This window comes from Ammospiza caudacuta, chromosome 27 (assembly GCF_027887145.1).
Source record: "Ammospiza caudacuta isolate bAmmCau1 chromosome 27, bAmmCau1.pri, whole genome shotgun sequence".
NCBI classification, from domain to species: domain Eukaryota; kingdom Metazoa; phylum Chordata; class Aves; order Passeriformes; family Passerellidae; genus Ammospiza; species Ammospiza caudacuta.
This window is the reverse complement of record NC_080619.1, coordinates 4,201,502-4,222,526: the sequence shown is the minus strand read 5'-3', so window position 1 is coordinate 4,222,526 and position 21,025 is coordinate 4,201,502. Positions and strand designations below refer to the sequence as shown.

At 41.9% G+C, this 21,025-nt stretch overlaps 1 protein-coding gene across 1 annotated transcript; it reads left to right on the top strand.

The window, feature by feature from the left end:
- The first annotated feature begins 699 nt into the window (after nt 1–699).
- On the top strand, nt 700–20,165 carry DHX8 (DEAH-box helicase 8). The gene is made up of 23 exons (XM_058820777.1): nt 700–814; nt 1,160–1,245; nt 1,835–1,907; nt 2,246–2,331; nt 2,919–3,028; nt 3,597–3,908; nt 4,629–4,773; nt 5,645–5,848; nt 6,156–6,243; nt 6,670–6,767; nt 7,264–7,411; nt 7,731–7,912; nt 8,314–8,508; nt 8,704–8,889; nt 10,385–10,595; nt 10,885–11,066; nt 11,718–11,858; nt 12,612–12,767; nt 13,574–13,711; nt 14,154–14,282; nt 15,907–16,103; nt 16,972–17,151; nt 18,100–20,165. The coding sequence occupies exons 1-23, from the start codon at nt 703–705 to the stop codon at nt 18,317–18,319; spliced, it is 3,579 nt and encodes a 1,192-aa protein (XP_058676760.1). The 5' UTR covers nt 700–702; the 3' UTR covers nt 18,320–20,165.
- Nucleotides 20,166–21,025: the final 860 nt, after the last annotated feature.

The following is a 21,025-nucleotide window of genomic DNA, read 5'->3' as shown; positions in this document are numbered from 1 at the left end:
CAAACCTTTCACTAGGTGAGAGGAGCCACGGCACTGTGTAAGCCAACCACAGTCCAGATATTTCTCTTTCTTCGCGTTGTCGTGATGATAGCGTTGGTAAAGACTCGGTGCCCGGCAATCCCTTCCCGCTGCTCACTGTCCCGGCCGGGCCCGGTGTCGTCACGGGTCCCGCCCCGCTGTCCCGGTCCCACCCAGTCTCGTCCCGGGCCGCGCCCCGCTGTCCCCGGTCCCCCCCGGTCTCGTCCCGCTCTCATCCCGGTCCAGCCCTGTCTCGTCCCCAGGCCCCGCCCCGCTGTGTCCCTGGCCCCGCCCCCTTGTGTCCCGGGCCCCGCCCCGCTGGCCCTGGCCCCGCCCCTCTGTGTCCATGGCCCCGCCCCTCTGTGTCCATGGCCCCGCCCCACTGGCCCTGGCCCCGCCCCCTTGTGTCCCGGGCCCCGCCCCGCTGGCCCTGGCCCCGCCCCTCTGTGTCCATGGCCCCGCCCCACTGGCCCTGCCCCCGCCCCCTTGTGTCCCGGGCCCCGCCCCGCTGACCCTGGCCCCGCCCCGCTGTGTCCCGGGCCGCGCCCCGCTGTGTCCCTGGCCCCGCCCCACTACCCCGGGCCCCGCCCAGTCCTCTCCCGGGCCCCGCCCATCTCTCCCGGCCCCGCCCCTGTCCCCTCACGGCGCCGTTTCCGGCGCGCCCCGGACGCGGCCGTGGCGGCCATGGCGGAGCTGGCGGCGGCGGAGGAGCTCGCCAAGCTCGAGTACCTGTCGCTGGTGTCCAAGGTGTGCACCGAGCTCGACAACCACCTGGGCATCAACGACAAGGACCTGGGTAAGTGGGGCGGCCGCAGCCTTCGGGCACCTCCGGGGCGCTCCGGTGAGCAGCGCGTTCCCGGGCAGAGGCCAGCATGAGGAGGGCCGTAGTGGCCCTTTCCATGGGGTCGGATGTGTTTTGTAAAGGCGCTTTTCGAATATAGACATCAAAAGCCGTTATTTTTCTTCAAAAAGAACAATTTGTGAGCCTGAGGGAACGCTTTGGTCCCGGGAGAGCTGAGGAGAAGCTCCCCGGGCTTCTCCCCCCACAGGGGCCCAGCTGAGCTGCTTCTGCCCCCTCGTGCCCTCCTTACTCTGCTTTTTACTTTACTAGTTCAATTTACTTTATGCTTTTCTCTCACAGCCGAATTTGTGATAAGTCTTGCCGAGAAGAATACCACGTTTGACTCGTTTAAAGCAATTCTCCTGAAGAATGGCGCTGAGTTCACTGTAAGTGACACCTGAACGTTGTCTGTGTTTTATTCTTGTCATGCTGTATTTTATAGAGCTTTCCATTTTAAAAATAGAAAGGTTGTGAGGAGGTTTTATTGAATTTCTTCAATTGGAAGACTACATACTAATTAGCTTCTGATATTCCTGTCTCCCCTGTCTTCCTCTCCTTCATATTTTTTAAAAACTGTTGTACTCTTTGAAAAAGCTTCTTCCTGAGGACTCAAACTGTGTATTATTGTGTTGAGCATATAAAACATGGAAGAAACAACTTTTCATGAAGGCAGATGTTGTCATAAGTCTTCTTGTGATGCTTTTATGCTGTGTTTATTGATTCCTCAGCAATAATTGTAGTTGGATTAAATAGGTGATTAAAATTATTAACAGAAAAGTCACTTAGATGAAATTATCATAATTATTTTTGGGTTCTTTTTAGGGCATACACAAAGCCCAATGACAGTTTCTAAAAATCGACCTGCATCTTCAGAATTGAGCATGTTTTTGTCCTGCAATAAACCCTCATTGTGCCTTCTAACAGTGAAAGTGTTGCTGGCATTTCCTGAAGTATTTTATTGATTTTTTTTTTCAGGATTCCCTCATCAGTAACCTGCTACGTCTCATCCAGACAATGCGGCCTCCTCCAAAACCATCCACAAGCAAAGGTACGTGGGGTCAGTGCTCAGTGTGAGCTGAGTTTCTGCTTTCTGCTTTAGTTTTCTAATGCAAATCCTATTGTACCATGCATCCTGCTGTTTTTATTCTGAGTGTGCTGCTTAGAGTGTTCTGTATTTCAAATATTCACTAATAATCAGAATTTTCTTTGAAGGGAGGCAACGCAGTGTTCCTTGAATCTCTGTAAAAGCTGTATCAGCCTTTGCATTCAGATGGAAATTAAATTTTATATTTAGTTATAGAAAAAAATCAAGAGTGAGTTGTTGTAGCAGTTCTATTTTGTGTTTCATTGTGCTTTTTTTTGTTTCTTTTTTTATCTCAAAATCAGAGGCAGTTGTCAAACCCAAATCAGAGAAAGAAAAGTTGAGGGAATTGTATCCAGCCCTTTGCAGGCCAGACAATCCCAACATCAGGGTAAGGTGGTCATTTCACATTTCTTTTGTGATTCTGTGAAAACTTTTAATTTTTTTTTTTTAGTTTCAACCTTTTTTCTCTGTCTAATGCATGGATAAATGTGAACTTTGAGAGATGAAATGTGGAAGAGGTAGAAGGCTGGTGTTGCTGCACATTGTTGCAGAGAATAGCTGTTAGCAGTTTGCCATGTTGATACTATTTTGCAGAATATGTGGAAGATGAGTCTCTTGTGACATGAAATTTGTAGCCTGGCCTTCCTTACATAATGTTGAAAGTAACAATGTGTTACAAACTAATTAAATGTGTGGTATATTTAGAAGCTATGAGGGACTTGCATTTTTTATTTCTGTAACAATTTGAGGCATTGAGACGGAACTTTCTATTGCATAAAAGCAGAATTGTCTCAATATTGTGGCCAAATAGGGAGAGTCCTTTTTTTCTTTATCTCATATCGAGCCTGATTTTTTAAATCTTGTATTCTTTCTAAATAGATACACGTATGCTGATAATTCTGTAGATTAATTCTTTGTGACAAGCTTTTTATCAGCCCTTTTGCAGAAAGAGGCATCAGTTTTCTGTCCTTGCAGAACATGCTGGATGAAGATGATGTCAAAGTGGCAGCTGATGCCCTGAAGGAGCTGGAAGCTCTGATGCCCAGTGCAGACAAGCAGGGCAAGCAGAGGAGCAGCGACCATCGGTAGGTGCCTGGTGTGTGTGTATGGGGGAATGTCTTGGCTGCTCTCATTGCCTGAGGTGGAAATGCTCTGCAGAGGTGGCACTGGGGCTGCTCTCATTGCCTGAGGTGGAAATGCTCTGCAGAGGTGGCACTGGGGCTGCTCTCATTGCCTGAGGTGAAATGCTCTGCAGAGATGGAATTGGGGCTGCTCTCATTGCCTGAGGTGAAATGCTCTGCAGAGATGGCACTGGGGCTGCTGTCATTGCCTGAGGTGGAAATGCTCTGCAGAGATGGAATTGGGGCTGCTCTCATTGCCTGAGGTGAAATGCTCTGCAGAGATGGAATTGGGGCTGCTCTCATTGCCTGAGGTGGAAATGCTCTGCAGAGGTGGCACTGGTGCTGCTCTCATTGCCTGAGGTGGAAATGCTCTGCAGAGATGGAATTGGGGCTGCTCTCATTGCCTGAGGTGGAAATGCTCTGCAGAGGTGGCACTGGGGCTGCTCTCATTGCCTGAGGTGGAAATGCTCTGCAGAGATGGCACTGGGGCTGCTGTCATCTCCACTGCAGAGATGGAATTTTGGTTTGTTAGGGTGAAGAAAAGGAAGAGGAGCCGGAGCCGTAGCAGGGACAGGAAGCGGAGGCACAGATCGCGCTCCAGGTCCCGTTCCAGGACCTGGGACAGGAACAGAGGAAAATCCAGATACAGATCAAGGAGCAGGAGTTGGAGCCCCAGTAAGGAGCGCAGGGATCGGGACAAATACCTTGAGAAGAGCCATGAGAGGTGGAGGGACAAGCACATAGACCGACCACCAGCTGAGGAGCCTTCCATTGGGGACATCTACAATGGCAAAGTCACCAGCATCATGCAGTTTGGGTGCTTTGTGCAGCTGGAAGGACTGAGGTACCCTTTGATGTTTCCTAGAGATCTGGGGTATTCTCTGGCTTCCCCAGAGGGAGGAGGAATTGAGAATCTGACTCCATGTTCTTAGAAGGCTAATTTGTTATTTTGTGATCTATATTATATTAAAGAATGATATGCTATACTATACTAAAGAATAGAGAAAGGATATAAGGATATTTACAGAAGGCTTAACGAGATATTAATGAAAAACTTGTGACTCTTTCCAGAGCCTCCACACAGCTGGGCTGTGATTGGTCATTAAGTCAAAACAATTCATATGAAACCAATAAAACAATGACCAGTTGGTAAACAATGTCCAAACCACATTCCAAAGCAGGAAAACACAGGAGAAGCAATCAGATAATTATTGTTTTCATTTTTCTCTGAGGCGTCTCAGCTTCCCAGGAGAAGAAATCCTAGCAAAGGCATTTTTCAGAAAATATGACAGTGACATTGATCTGGTACTGCTTCAGCTCAGTTCTCTTTTCTGCTGGTACCTTAGAGATTTGATGAAGCTACCAGCAGGAATTCTGGGCTTTGAAGGGATGTTTCGGAAAAATAAATTTGACAATGGAGAATTATAAAATTCTCATTACAAAAACCAGATTGTGGACATACAGAGTCTGTTGACAGCCCTTCAGATCACTCAGAATCTATATTAAAATCTGTTGCTGTCAGAGTAATAATGTGCCCCTTCCATGCCCCTCTGTTTCACTCCAGGAAACGTTGGGAAGGCTTGGTGCACATCTCAGAGCTGCGAAGAGAAGGACGGGTTGCCAACGTTGCTGATGTTGTGAGCAAAGGACAAAGAGTGAAAGTCAAAGTGTTGTCTTTTACTGGATCCAAAACCAGCCTGAGCATGAAGGTACAGTGCTAAAATTCTTAAAATGATGCCTTTTCTTGCTATTTTTCACACTTTTTGATTGGAAACTAATGCATAACCATTTAGTTGGGAGTTAAAAACTAAGTTACCATTCTGTATTTAAGCAGCCTATTAAGTTTTACACGTTTTCTCTAGTTTTGATGTAGTTTCTTGGCTTGACATGATATTAAAGAGGCAATTTCTTTGCTTGACATGATATCAAAGAGTCAAGGCAAACCTCAAGCTGTTGCTGTTTGTCTTCCTCTTTCAATAGGAGAGAAGCTTTTAATTTTAAACTTAATCACTACTATTGCCAAGACAGAGAGTGTTCCATGCCTGAGGATGTTCTTAGCTGAAAAAACCCAAAAAGCCTACAAACTAGCATTTTTTGTGAATGGGCTGTTAATGGCAGAGTTAATAGATAAGGAGAAGTGTAGAGCTGATTGATTAACTAATCCATCTGATACAGGATTGTGGTGGTGTTCACAGGGGTCCCAGGATGAGGGAAGAGATGAGAATCTTGACTCCATGTTTCAGAAGACTGATTTATTATTTTATGATATATATTATATTAAAAGAAAATGATATATTAAAATTATACTAAAAGAATAGAAGAAAGGATTTCATCAGAAGGCTGGCAAGGGATAGAGAGGAATGATAATAAAATTTTGGGACTGACCAGAGAATCTGAGACAGCTGGACTGGGAGTGGCCATTAATTAGAAACAACCACATGAGACCAATCACAGATGCCCCTGTTGCATTCCACAGCAGCAGATAACCATTGTTTACATTTCATTTCTGAGGCCTCCCAGCTTCTCAGGAGAAAAAAATTGTAGCGAAAGGATTTTTCATAAAATATGTCCGTGACACAGGATGTTGATCAAGACACTGGGGAGGACCTGAACCCAAACCGTAGGAGGAACCTGGTTGGAGAAACCAATGAGGAGAGCTCCATGAGGAACCCAGACAGACCCAGCCACCTGTCCCTGGTGAGCGCCCCCGAGGTGGAGGACGACAGCCTGGAGAGGAAACGCCTCACCCGCATCTCTGACCCCGAGAAATGGGAGATAAAACAGGTCTGTGCTGCACCCAGGGGAATGGGATAAAGGTGGTGAAGTTGTCAGGGAGTTTAATGAGCTGGAACACAGCTCCTGGATTGTGTAACTTGCTCATTAACTTGGAATTGCTGGTTTCTGAGCTGGGATTGTTTAGTTGGGGTTTAGAGTAACAGAAGGATGGCTTGGTCAGAGGCTGGGTGAGGATACAGGATGCAGAACCATTCCTTTGTTCCTGTTTTACAGGAATGGGGTTAGAACTGACTCATAGGCATGAGTTATGTTCATTCATGAGGACATACTCATGGTGTATTCATTCTGTTCCCAGATGATTGCAGCTAATGTGCTTTCCAAGGAAGAGTTCCCTGACTTTGATGAGGAGACTGGGATTCTTCCTAAAGTGGATGATGAAGAAGGTAATATTTCCCAGCAGTCTTATTATTGTAAATTCCTTGTTTTTCTGGATGTATTTTGATTCAAAAATGTATTGATGATAGAAGTAACTATAAAACATCACACAGTTTGCTATCATCTTTATATTTGGAACTAGGGTTCTTCTGGCTGTATTATTAGTGGCATTTGGATGTGCCCTGTCTGTGCATTTTATTTGCAGTGTTTTCGCTTTTAAAACTCCTAAGGAGTTTTAAGAATATCTTTAATATTCTAAGGAATTTCAAAATATTATAAGGAGTTGTAAGAATATCTTTAATATTCTAAGGAGTTTTTCAATATTACAAGGAGTTTTAAGAATATCTTTAAGAATACACACATAGAAGAGGCACTTCAATGTACCCAAAAGATGTTTAATTTTTTCTGTAACAATTGTCACTTGTGAATTTTAGATGAGGATCTTGAGATTGAGCTAGTTGAAGAGGAGCCACCATTTCTTCGAGGTCACACTAAACAGAGCATGGATATGAGTCCCATTAAAATAGTAAAGGTAAGAGATTTCCAGGGCTAAAACCAATGTACTTGATTAAATGATATAAGTATTTAGGAATTTAATAACCTGTTTCCCACCTGCTCATTACTGAGAGCCCTGAAAAACGTAACCACTGAACTCCTTCCAAATAAAGCTGGGTTCTAACTTAACTGGTGACTCTCAAGTGGAATAATGGAACTGAAATGCCATTTTACATAGGTGTGTTAGAACAAAGTTTCTCTGATCTGCTTTTTCTTATGTTTTGAAAGTAGAAAGTAGTAAAGAAATATTTTCATTGGTTGTGCCTGTAATCTTTCTGACTGGGCACTGTAAGGATGCTCCATATTAGTTATGACTATAAAAATTCATGAGGCCAGCCTGATGGAAATACCCTGGAAATCTAATGAACAAAATTTGAAATTTAAAAAGCATTTTTAGAAGATGTTCCTAAAGAAAAGATATATTGAAGGTGAAGGAATGGTGGTGCTTGAAGTCTTTTCTTGTTGCTCTGCAGAACCCAGATGGTTCCCTGTCCCAGGCTGCCATGATGCAAAGTGCTTTAGCTAAAGAGAGGCGAGAGCTGAAACAAGCCCAGAGGGAAGCAGAGATGGATTCCATCCCCATGGGCCTCAACACACACTGGGTGGATCCTCTCCCTGATGGTATGTCTGAGCACAGCTGAACTGTGCCTTTTTTGTGCTGCTCCAGCAACACAGGAGAGATGTCTTCATGCTGTGTTTGTCTGCCACACTTTAAAAGTGAGTCAAAACAAAAATGCTTTTCCACTGAAATGGAAATAGGAATGTCAGGGGAAGTGTACAGGCATATCCTGTAAAAGTGGGGGTATCCACTTGGAAACTTAAAAACATTTAAGCACACACAGAATAGAAGGCCTGGATGATGGAGCAGTTGGAGCAGGATCATCAGGGTCTGTGCTGTGTGAATCTGGGTGTGTAAATGATGGAATTGTTTCTTTTCTAGTGGATGGAAGACAAATAGCAGCAAACATGAGAGGTATTGGGATGATGCCAAATGATATCCCAGAGTGGAAGAAACATGCATTTGGTGGCAACAAAGCTTCTTATGGTAAGAAGACCCAGCTTTCCATCATTGAACAGAGAGAGAGTCTCCCAATCTTCAGACTCAAGGAGCAGCTGATACAAGTAAGACTCATGAAAAGGCATTCTGGTTTGAGCAAGCAGTAATTTAAAATGAATACTCTTGATTTAGCTTTTTGATAGGTGAATAGCCAGCTGATAATTTTAAGTGCAGAACTTTAGCTCACAATATGTATTTTGAAGTATTATATATATATGTATATTTAATGAGGTTCCAGATATTTACTAATGTAAGTCAAAATTGATACTAAGATCATGTGAGTAAGTCAGCTGAGCACTTAAACAGGTTGATGACTTGATCAATAGGAACATGATTTTTATTCTGAGTTAATTGAAGCAAAAGCAAGAGCTGCTCAATCTAGTCCCAGATAGCCCATGCTATTTTGTTTGGCTTGTTTTGATTAAAAAAAAAAAATAACAAGTGTATGTTTTCTGATCTTTTCTAGGCTGTGCATGACAACCAGATTCTGATTGTTATTGGAGAGACAGGATCTGGGAAAACAACCCAGATTACCCAGTACCTGGCTGAGGCAGGATATACCTCCAGAGGGAAGATTGGATGTACTCAGCCTCGCAGAGTGGCTGCAATGTCTGTTGCAAAGAGGGTGTCAGAGGAATTTGGTTGCTGCTTGGGACAAGAGGTGAATTTCAATGTTGAAGAACATGCCAAAATAATCATGAAAAGTAGGAAAAATCAGTGTTGGAGCTGGTTGTCTTGTGTATCCATTTGTCTATTCCCTGTGAGCTGTAAAGTGAATTTGTGGAATAATCAAACTGGGGGTTAATGAGGCTGATAATTGTGTTAACTTCTATTTCTGTGCAACTCTTCCCTCCAGGTTGGCTACACCATTAGATTTGAAGACTGCACCAGCCCTGAGACTGTCATCAAATACATGACAGATGGGATGTTACTGAGGGAGTGCCTGATAGACCCAGATCTCACCCAGTATGCCATCATCATGCTGGATGAGGCCCATGAGAGGACCATCCATACTGATGTGCTCTTTGGGCTCCTGAAGAAGGTAATACAGCCTGGATTTTTATTGCTTTCAGTGTGGGGAGGAAAGTGTGGCATTTTCAGGGTCCCCAGGATGAAGGAGGAATTGAGAATCTGACTCCGTGTTCTTAGAAGGGTAATTGATTATTATATTGTGCTATGTTATGTTATATTATATTATATTATATTATATTATATTATATTATATTACATTACATTATATTACATTACATTATATTATATTATATTATATTATATTATATTATATTATATTATATTATATTATATTATGCCATATTGTGCCATATTGTGCCATACTATATTTTTTGTGCTATATTAAATTCTTTGTGCTATATTATATTCTTTATGCTATATTAGATTATATTATATTATGCTATATATATTACATTATGCTATATATTATATTATGCTATATTATATTATGCTATATTATATTATTTTATGCTATATTATATTACATTATGTTATATTACATTATGTTATATTACATTATGTTATATTACATTATGTTATATTACATTATGTTATATTACATTATGTTATATTACCTTATGTTATATTACATTATGTTATATTATATTATGTTATGCTATATTATGTTATGCTATATTTTTTATGCTATATTTTATTATATTATGCTATATTTTATTTTGCTATATTTTATTATATTGTGCTAGATTATATTATGCTATATCACATCACATTATATCACATCACATTATATTATATCACATCACATTATATCATCATGCTATATCACATTATATCATGCTATATCACATTATATCATGCTATATCACATTATATCATGCTATACTAAACTGTACTAAAGAATAGAGCAAGGTTACAGACAGAAGGCCACAAAAAATGATAATGAAAGCTCCTGACTCCTCAGAGCCTTGACACAGCCTGACCCTGATTGGCCATTAAGTTAAAACAATTCACATGTTGGATAAACAATCTCCAACCACATTCCAAACCAGCAAAACACAGGAGAAGCTGAGGTTTCTCATCTTCCCAGGAGAAAATCCTGGGGAAGGGCATTTTTCCAGAAAATGTGACAGTGACAGGAGAGCACAGGCAAAGGTGAAGTCACACAATTTAGGTTCATACATGTGCTTCAAGAGCAAATGTTCTTAAGGGTTTATGGTCTGAATCTTGGTGAAATGAGCCTCTGTGTGGAGGCAGAGCAAGCAAAATGCAGCAGAACAATGAGAATTTGCCATCCTGGATGTTCATAATGGTGGATGAACAGGGGAGTGTTCTTGCTTTCCTCATCCTGCTCTACCAAAAGTTTTCTTGTGATAATGTTGCTGAGGGAGGCTTCAAATGGGACCTCAGGGGTCAATTTTCTGAAATTCTGGTACTGGGATGAGCTGCCCCTCTACTCAGATGTTAAAACACCTTTTATTACTGGTTGTATTTGTCTGATTTTAGTCAATCCATATTTTGATAGTTCCAAAGGCAATAAATGACTTGAGACCTTTGTTCTCCTGCAGACAGTGCAGAAACGGCAGGACATGAAGCTGATAGTGACATCAGCAACTCTGGATGCTGTGAAATTCTCTCAGTATTTCTATGAAGCACCAATCTTCACAATTCCTGGCAGAACATACCCAGTAGAAATTCTGTACACAAAAGAGCCAGAGACAGATTATTTGGATGCCAGCCTGATTACAGTGATGCAGATCCATTTAACAGAGCCACCAGGTGAGTAGAAAATGGTCTTGAGTTATTGGTGATTTAAAGATCTCTGAGCAAGATCTTTGTATGAATCATGGATCATGTTAGTAATGTGAGCAAAATGTTTGTAAATACAGTAACTAAAATGCTGAAAATTTTGGGTGAAAGGCTGAAGTTTGTTGCCTTTGGCTAAGAGTTGCTAGCAAAAGTTGGGGATCCTCAGCAATGGAAAACATGAGGAATGAAAATATGGAAATGCAGGAGTTGTAATGAACAGAATTGATTCTGTGGATGTTTTAATTTACTTCCTGTGTAGGTGACATTTTGGTCTTTCTGACTGGCCAGGAAGAGATTGACACTGCCTGTGAAATCCTCTATGAGAGGATGAAATCTCTAGGACCTGATGTTCCAGAGTTAATTATCCTGCCAGTGTACTCAGCTTTGCCCAGTGAAATGCAGACCAGGATCTTTGACCCAGCCCCACCAGGGAGCAGAAAGGTAATTTCATCTTTGTTCCCTGTCATCTTCTGCTGATATATTTTAATAGTGGGGTGTATTACAGTGCTTAAAGGATAAACATTTTGGGGAAAAGATTATTTACAGCTAAGAGCATATTTTTGATTGTATGCATCTCAAGTTATCTAAGCCTTTCAACACATGTAAAAACATCTGGTGGAGCAAACCTCTGTGTGGAATGTTCTTGGTGTGTTATTTAATGGATACTAACTTCAGTTAATCTAAAGATCTAAAATCTAAATGTAGTTCCTGTTGAATGGAGGTAAATTTCCTACCAAGCAGCTAGTGAATATCTAGAGTACATTCTCAGGGAGATTTTTCTCTGAATGCAGGCTGTGTCTGAGTGATAGGTAAAAAAATCTCCCTGAAGTCAGTGCAGTCTTGCTTTGAATTGTGGATTTTTTCATGCTCTTTTCCCTTTTTGCCCAAACTTTAAACAAAGGTAGATACTTGAAACCTGTCCATCTTTGTGGATAACATCTCCTTCTGTTCCCTGTGAGCACATTTCTCCTTTCTACATTAAGTGACATTTGTAACAAACTGCTCATATTACACCAGAGGGTGAAGTTGGGTGCTGGGGTTGTCTTGGCAGCCTGACACAGAGCTGCTGCTGACTCAAGCTGTGATTTGCAGGTTGTCATTGCCACCAACATTGCAGAGACATCTCTGACTATTGATGGAATATATTATGTGGTTGATCCTGGCTTTGTGAAGCAGAAAGTTTATAACTCCAAGACTGGAATTGACCAGCTGGTGGTGACACCAATTTCCCAGGTAGGTATTCTGTGTTTGGCTTTCCCCATGGGTGTTGTGTGTCTTGCCAATGTGGCATCCAAGCACAAGTGAGCAAAATGAGGCAGTGATAAACCCACATTTGTGATAGCTCCCTGAATCTATGTGTGCAGAATACATACTTCCCTGTGGTGTATTGAAAATCAAGTAAAATTGTGAATAACTATTTAATTTTATTTTATTTTTCACCTGGTTTTATTTCATTTGTTTTCAAGCACAAGTGAGCAAAATGAGACAATGGTAAACTCACATTGGTGATAGCTCCCTGAGGCTGTGCCTACAGAATACATACTTCATGTTGTATTGAAGGCCTTTCTATCCATACAAGTAAAATTGTGAATAACCATTTTATTTTACTTGTTTTCACCTGGTTTTATTTCACTTGTTTTCAAGCACAAGTGAGCAAAATGAGACAATGATAAACCCACATTTCTGATAACTGCCTGAGGCTGTGCCTACAGATTACATACTTCATGTTGTATTGAAAGCCTTTCTATCCATACAAGTAAAATTGTGAATAACCATTTTATTTTACTTGTTTTCACCTGGTTTTATTTCACTTGTTTTCAAGCACAAGTGAGCAAAATGAGACAATGATAAACCCACATTTCTGGTAGCTCCTTGAGTCTGTGCCTATTGAAAGCCTTTCTATAAATACAGGTAAAATTGTGAATAACCATTTTATTTAACTTGTTTTCACCTGTTTTTTTGTACCTGTTCCCTTGTTCTCTTTAGGCTCAAGCCAAGCAGCGTGCAGGCAGGGCTGGCAGAACAGGCCCAGGGAAATGCTACAGGCTGTACACAGAACGTGCATACAGGGATGAGATGCTGACCACCAACGTGCCTGAAATCCAGAGAACAAATTTGGCCAGCACAGTGCTCTCCCTGAAGGTGGGTATTTCACCAGCTTGTAGCAAGCCAGCCTGCTAAGTGTGTCAATAAATGAGTTTCTGCCTTTGAGTCTCAGGAAGTAGTGCTGTAATTTTAGATGTAGTGAACAGAGGTAGTTTGGAAGGGAGATTTCAACAAAAGCAATTCTCAGGCATTGGGCTTGCTCCTGTGTTTTTTATTGAGGGTTATTCTGTTGGATAGCCAGCTAAATGATGAGCTTCAGCTGCATGGAACAGTTAGTTGCAGGAGGTAGGAGAAACAGAAATCTCCAGCAGTGGCACTTCCTTTGTAGGGGACCTTTACATTGTTAACAGATGAGATAAATTGTTTTAGAGTGAGTTTAGAGCTGCAAACCTGGGCAAGTCTAAGTGTGTACCATCCCTCTGGAGGTCTGTGAGCTGGATTAACCCAGGCACAGCTGGGAGAGCTGCTGCCATTCCCCTTCCTGGGAGCACACCTAAAGTCCTGTGGAGCTGCCAGGCCACTCTGCTTTACAAGACACAATCCCAAAAGCAGCATTCAGCTTCTGTTTCTCCTCAACTGAATCATGTTGCTTGAGGGGTGTGTGGAGCAGTACCTAAAGAGCAGAGCAGAAAGCTGAGCAGTGCAGGAATGCCATGGCCAGTGCTCCTTATTTCAGGTGCAGGAAGGCAGCTGTGAATTCATACCTGCAGTCAGGATAAGCACATGAGGCTAGAGCTGCCTAAAGTTGTGTAGTGCCTCTCTATCTGCTGTTATATCTCAGGCTGGAGTTTGTTGCTTTCCTTCTGAATGTTTTGACTTGGTTTTTCTCCCATCCCTCCCAGGCTATGGGCATCAATGATTTGCTGTCCTTTGACTTCATGGATGCTCCCCCCATGGAAACTCTGATTACAGCCATGGAGCAGCTCTACACCCTGGGAGCTCTGGATGATGAGGGGCTGCTCACTCGGCTTGGACGTAGGGTAGGCAGAATAAAATCCCTCTTAGCATTCTTGGTTTGCTTTTGCTGTCACTCTCTTGTAGTTTTTGGTAGCTTTTCATTTACCACAGCTCTGCTGTACCTTCTTTTTTTTAAGGTACCTTAAAAAGATACCTTTAAAAGTGCCTTCTACTTTTTTAAAATACCTTCTGCTTTTTCAAAGTGCCTTCTGCTTTTTAAAGAGCATCTAGTGTTTCTTTTTATTCATAAATTTACATTTATTAATGTCTAAAAACTTCCTGTAAGTATTGGGATATTTTTGTGATAGTGAATACAGACAAATAATTTGCTTCATGATGAGTGAAGTTTTTCTGGGTCAGGCACACCCCTTTGCAAAATAAATATATGAGAAAGGGCATTGCTTTGTTTTGCACTGAGAAGACTGGAGATTTTTCACTGAATGCCTTGGAACATGTTTCTTGCAGATGGCAGAATTCCCCCTGGAGCCTATGCTGTGTAAGATGTTGATCATGTCAGTGCACCTGGGATGCAGTGAGGAGATGCTGACAATTGTGTCCATGCTGTCTGTGCAGAATGTGTTCTACAGGCCAAAGGTGAGCAGCTGAGCCAGAGGCAGCAGTGTTACAGTCTTGGTGTGAAAGCTTCAGGGGTTAGGAGTGAGCATATTTCCCTAAAGAAACTTGTAATTTGGTCAGAACATTTGCCTGTGCAAATGTTCCTTTTCATGTAAGGGCCTGTAGCTGAGCTGTTGGTAGTTTCTTTGCAGATGGGAAGTGAAAAGTCTTAAAATTGCTCCTGTGTGGTGGTGTTCACAGGGAAGAGATGAGAATCTTGACTCCATGTTTCAGGAGGCTGATTTATTATTTTATGATGTATATATTATATTAAAACTATACTAAAAGAATAGAAGAAAGGATTTCATCAGAAGGCTTGAAAGGAATGGAATGATAATAAAATCTTGTGACTGACCAGAGAGTCTGAGCCAGCTGACTGTGATTGGCCATTAATTAAAACCAACCACATGAGACCAATCACAGATGCACCTGTTGCATTCCACAGCAGCAGATAATTATTGTTTACATTTCATTTCTGAGACCCCCCAGCTTCTCAGGAAAAAAAATCCTGTCAAAAGGATTTTTCATAAAATATGTCTGTGACACTCTTGCATTTCCCAACAAACACACACACCCAAAACCAAGTCAGTCCCAACTCTGCAGTTCAGATTGCCTTTCCATTTTGAGAAAGTATTTCTTCATGGCACCTCTATCCTGTGCTGCTTTCTTTAAAGTCAGTAGGAAAAGCAGGCTCTGCTGTGGTGGGATCAGGTTTGTCTTGGATCCATTACTTTTTCAGGGTAGTTAACTTCAGTTCTGATCTGTGTAACTGCAGCATTTGATTAATGTTTTATGTGCAGATGGGAGAGGTGTGTGAATCACCAGGCTCAAACTACTGCTTCACATTTCTTGATGAATTACTGAAAGAATTTGTAGAGCAGTTAGAAAACCAGTTAGTGCAGTGTGTGCATATGCTTCCTGCAGTATAAATGAGCCATTTACTTCGATGTGTTCTTTCAAAAATAGGGACTGAAATTGAAAAAACACTCTGTGTTGTCTTAATCTGTTACTGGTATATATTCTGAAAAATCCCTTCACCAGGATTTTTTTTTTCTGGGAAGCTGAGAAGCTTCAGAGAAAAAGAAAAAAAACCATTTTATTTGTTTCTTCATGTTTTGTTGCTTTGGAATGTAGTTTAGAAATTGTTTATCCAACATGTGAGTTGTTTTTACTTAATGACCAATCACAGTCTAGCTATGTCAGGACTCTGGAGAGTCATGAGTTTTTGATTAGTATGTTGTTAAACTTTCTGTCTGTTTCTCTATTCTTTAGTGTAGTTTTAGTATAGTATAATATGATATAGTATGATATGATATAGTATTATATGAAATATAATATAGTATAATATAGTATAATATAGTATAGTATAATATAGTATAATATAATATTTCTAAAAACACGAACATGAATATTTCTAAAAACATTTTCTTCCTGCCATGGGGGACCCCAAAATACCACATTAATCCTGTATCATTATCATGATAGGTTTAAAATGATAGGTAAAAAATTATATGAATGACAAGGAGCTGTGTCATCCTTATTGTCCAGGGATTTTCTCCATGATGTAGATGTCTTATATATCGATGTATATTTTATGTGTTAGGATAAACAAGCACTTGCTGATCAAAAGAAAGCCAAGTTCCATCAAACAGAAGGTGACCACCTCACTCTGCTGGCTGTGTACAATTCCTGGAAGAACAATAAGTTTTCAAATCCTTGGTGCTATGAAAATTTCATCCAGGCTCGTTCCTTACGCCGGGCTCAGGACATTCGCAAGCAAATGTTGGGCATCATGGACAGGTGAGCACATCAAGGAGGGACAAGTTCTGACTCTGTGGTGTTGGGAAGGATGAAAGTTTGACAAGAAAGTCTCATAGATCTGTATGTTTAGCAGAAAGATTTTGGAATGTAGAGTGTGATGAAAGAATAGAGATGGAAGCAAGTTTTGATAGAGAAGAAAAGAATTGCTGAGCCAGTCTTACTGGATAGCCAAGGAGGCAAAGGGTGTGTTGGTTAGAAGGGGTTTTTATGGCTTAGAGCAAAAGATAAACTTAATTCAAAGCAGAAGATGTTTTTACCAAGCAGAAAGATAGCACAGGCAAAGGAGGCAGCAAAGTTGCAAGCAGAAAAAAGGTCTCAGAATTTTCCACTGCAAGAAAACTGAAAAACAACTTCCAGCTTAAACTGTAATGTACTGACTTTGAGTGATTGGAGAACAGTAACATGAATATGGTAATTACAGTAGTTATGGTAGGCTAGAGATAAAAGTTAAGGTATAGATTGGTTCTGCTGTATGAAGATGCTCAGCAAAGAAAAGTCTATAATGCATTGTAACCAAAAGAAAAATATATAATGCATTGTAACCTAAAGAAAAATATATAATGCATTGTAACCTAAACCAAAGGGTCTCCAGGCCTGCCTGCAGCTGGAGCTGACAGCTATAGGTGCAGCTCTGTCACCCACAACTCTGGACTGCTGTAACTTCTTAGATGGAATAAACTGCATTTGGAAGAGCCACCTGGAGTCCCACATCTCTTGCTCAAGCTCTTACACTGTGTCTTCTGTTCTTACATTGTAATAGCTAAAGAAAATTTGCTAAACTGATCTTGGTAGCTGCATCCAAATCTGGAGAGCTCTAATCTTTTTGTCTCTATCTGTTGTCTGGCAGGCATAAGCTGGATGTGGTGTCCTGTGGGAAGGCCACAGTTCGGGTCCAGAAGGCCATTTGCAGTGGCTTCTTCAGGAATGCAGCCAAGAAGGATCCCCAGGAAGGGTACAGGACACTCATTGACCAGCAGGTTGTCTACATCCACCCCTCCAGTGCTCTCTTCAACAGGCAGCCTGAATGGTAAGGAAGGCAAGAGCATGGGATTTCCTGTTTCTCCTCAGACTTTATAAAGAGAAAGTTGTGGTGTGTGGAGTACAGATCTGAGCAGAGCCTCCTGATTCCTTAGCAATGAGGAAAGTTTCAAGTCTGATTTTGTCTCTTTCTGCTGCTGAGTGTGACTGTTCAGAGGGGTCTGAGGATGGGGGAAGAGATGAGGATCTGACCCCACGTTTCAGAAGGCTGATTTATTATTTTATGTTATATATTATATTAAAACTATACTAAAAAGAATAGAAGAAAGGATTTCATCAGAAGGCTAGCAAAGAATAGAAAAAGAAAGAATGATAACAAAGGTTTGTGGCTCGGACAGAGAGTCAGAACTAGCTGACTGTGATTGACCATTAATTAGAAACAACCACATGAGACCAATCACAGATGCACCTGTTGCATTCCACAGCAGCAGATAACCATTGTTCACATTTTGTTCCTGAGGCCTCTCAGCTTCTCAGGAGAAAAAAATCCTAATGAAAGGATTTTTCATAAAACATGTCTGTGACAGCTGAGCTTAGTGGCTGTGCAGAGATGAGACTGACTTTTGGAGCCAAGGCCAGGCCTGAAGTTGTAATTGTTTCTTTATTGTGGAAGGGGGTTTAAAACACTGGGTGTTGAAGAGGGAGAGAGCATTGTTTTAAATGGGATGGAGGAGTTCTGTGCTGAAGAGTAGCTGTGAAGTAGGAGGAGGAAAATAAATAATTGCAGATCCTTCTAGTGAACAGAGGTAGTTTGGAAGGGAGACTTCAACAAAAGCAATTCTCAAGCACTGGGCTTACTCAGTCCTTTATCCAGAGGGATAACTCTTCTGGATGGTTCTTCTGGAGCTTAAAAGGAGCAAGCTTAGCTCCTCCAGCCCTTTCCTTGTTGCTTCTTGTTTGCAAAAACCAATTTACAGAATTCTGTCCCTTTTGCCAGGGTGGTGTATCACGAGCTGGTGCTGACCACCAAGGAGTACATGAGGGAGGTGACAACCATCGATCCTCGCTGGCTGGTGGAGTTTGCCCCAGCTTTCTTCAAGGTCTCTGACCCAACCAAGCTGAGCAAGCAGAAGAAGCAGCAGAGGCTGGAGCCCCTCTACAACCGCTACGAGGAGCCCAACGCCTGGAGGATCTCCCGCGCCTTCCGCCGGCGCTGAGCTCAGCTCCCTGCTGGATCTGCTGCTCTCCTCCTGTGGGATGGGGCTTCTGCACTGCTGCCACTGTCCTGGGGGACAGACACCCCCATGCAGCTCAGCTTGGGCAGAGCAGGAGCTCAGGGGGCAGCCCAGATGTGCTGCAGCTGCACGGCCTCTCACGAGTGGGTCTTGGAGCACTTTAGTGATTCCCCTTTTGAGAGACAAAATCTAAGACTCAGGGTCTGGGTACTGAGCTAAACAACACAAAAAAATGGTGATGTAGAACTGGTTGTTCTCCTTTCAAGAGGCAAAATCCAAGACTCAGGAGTCTGGGCATTGAGCTAAACAACACAAAAAAATGGTGATTTAGAACTGGTTGTTCACCTTTCAAGAGACAAAATCCAAGACTCAGGAGTCTGGGCATTGAGCTAAACAACACAAAAAAATGGTGATTTAGAACTGGTTGTTCACCTTTCAAGAGACAAAATCCAAGACTCAGGAGTCTGGGCATTGAGCTAAACAACACAAAAAAATGGTGATTTAGAACTGGTTGTTCTCCTTTCAAGAGGCAAAATCTAAGACTGAGGAGTCTGGGTACGAAGCTGAAATTGCAGCTTCCCCTTTTGAGAGACAAAATCTAAGACCCAGGAGTCTGGGTACTGAGCTAAACAACACAAAAAAATGGTGATTTAGAACTGATCGTTCACCTTTTAAGGGACAAAATCTAAGACTGAGGAGTCTGGGTACGAAGCTGAAATTTCAGCTTCCCCTTCTAGAGATTCCCCTTTTAAGACACAAAATCTAAGACCCAGGAGTCTGGGTGAGCTGAGCTGAAATTTTCAGCCTCTCCTTTTAGAGAGTCCCCTTTTGAGAGACAAAATCTAAGACTCAGGAGTCTGGGTACTCAGCTGAACAACACAAAAAAGTGGTGATTCAATACTGATTATTCACTTTTCAAGAGACAAAATCTAAGACTCAGGAGTCTGGGTGAACTGAGCTAAACAACACAAAAAAATGATGATTTAAAACTGGTTGCTGACCAGCCTGATTGGGTTCTGAGTGACCAGACAAATAGAAGGTGGAATAGTTTGTGGTTTTACCCTGCTAAAAGGGATTTATTTCTGCTTAAGGTTCTTGCTCAGTGACTGCTTTTTGGGAGCAGCCTGTTCTTTATTTTACCAAGTTTATGCATTTTCCCATGCAATGTAAATACTTGTATTTTATTTAAGCCATCTGTGGTGAGATATTCAGTATCTCTGGCTTTGGGATAAGGCAGGAAAAATTCTTGAAACCCAGCTAGAATATATTTGGACAATGGCACAGGTCAGGCTGCAAGACTTACCCTTCATCCCCATCAGGGTTTATCAACCAGTAACCCCCTCTCCAGCACAGTTCCACCTGGGAATGTGAGTGGTTACAAGTGTTTGGACCTTTTATACAATGTGCCATGTGCTTTATTTTCACTTACAAAAATGCTTGGTGGCATCACAGCTGTTGGGTTTTTGTAATAGAATGAGCTCTTACAGCTAAAATGTCTGTAAAAATTGTATAACAGTTTATTGTTTTAAAAAAAGGAGTGTGCTATGTCAGGCCCAAACTATCTGTAAAATATTTTTTTTTTGTTGCTAACAGATGAAATTTATTTGACTCCATAGCTGTAGAAACCTTATTTTTTTTTTTCTAAAACTGCTAAAATTTGCTAAAATTATTGTTGAAATGAAGAGAAATAGCTTGACTGGTTGTTTTACACAGTGAATTGGAAGAATGTTTCACATTGAAAAGTAACTGTTGGAAACACCTCTCTGTACAAAGGTGAGCAGGGATGTTCAATGTCCTGAGCTTTCCCTCGTGTTGTATCATCATAAAATTAAAGGGAATTACAAAGTTTGTAACTTTGGACTCAGAGAGTCAAGTAAAGGACAGGAGGGAAGGGCAGGGGGTGGCCCAAAGGATAAATGTCAGATCCTTGGGAATGCTGCAGGTGGAGGGACCAAAGCTGTGAGCTGGTGCCAAGGGAGGAGCAAAGCAAGCCCAGAAGGTAAAGGAGGAGCACTCGGTGAGGTTGCACTGGCCCAACACAGACCAATTTATTAATGATAATATTTTTACACTCATAAATAGTAAAGGCAGCTTATACCAAAGGAAAGGTTTCCCTTCACCCTCACTTCTGGCACAGCACAGGAGCTGTGCAGGGCAAGGCAGGAGGGTCAGAGCTGCCAGAACAACAAAGCATCAGCAGAGCAGACAGCTCTGAGTGTCCAGCCCTCCTCCGGCAGGGAGTGCTGCCTGCCATGGCTCTTGCACTCAGGGATGAGGCTGGGAGGGTTGGCATTGGCCATGCAGGGGAAATCAGGCTTTCAGTCAATATACAGAATATTTTCTACAGGCTACCATGCTGGCAGGATTGGCAATGCTCTGTATTCAGCAGCTGAAACATCAGTCTGAAGCAGTGGAAAGTGACTTTTCCTGTATGGGTACACTTGTCTAACTGGGAATGTGGTGGAGCTGCTATTTAAAAAATTAAACACCTCTTAATCAGGATGTGGTACCCAATATAAACATTTACTGTTGTGGAAAACCTGCCAGTTTAGTTATGTGCATGTGCTGCATTGGAGTGCAGAGAGAGCTGCCTTTCAATACATCTGAATTCCCCCCAAACATGCAAATATCTGTGGAGTTTAGGTCTGAATTCCTATATTAAGATCTATGTATGGTTTAGATTATTTT

Bases quoted from the DNA above. Each gene is read 5' to 3' on its own strand.
- DHX8 (XM_058820777.1), top strand. From the start codon at position 703: ATGGCGGAGCTGGCGGCGGCGGAGGAGCTCGCCAAGCTCGAGTACCTG. The intron at 1,246-1,834 runs GTAAGTGACACC...TTTTTTTTTCAG, and splicing joins AGAATGGCGCTGAGTTCACT to GATTCCCTCATCAGTAACCT. The intron at 11,859-12,611 runs GTAGGTATTCTG...TGTTCTCTTTAG, and splicing joins TGGTGACACCAATTTCCCAG to GCTCAAGCCAAGCAGCGTGC.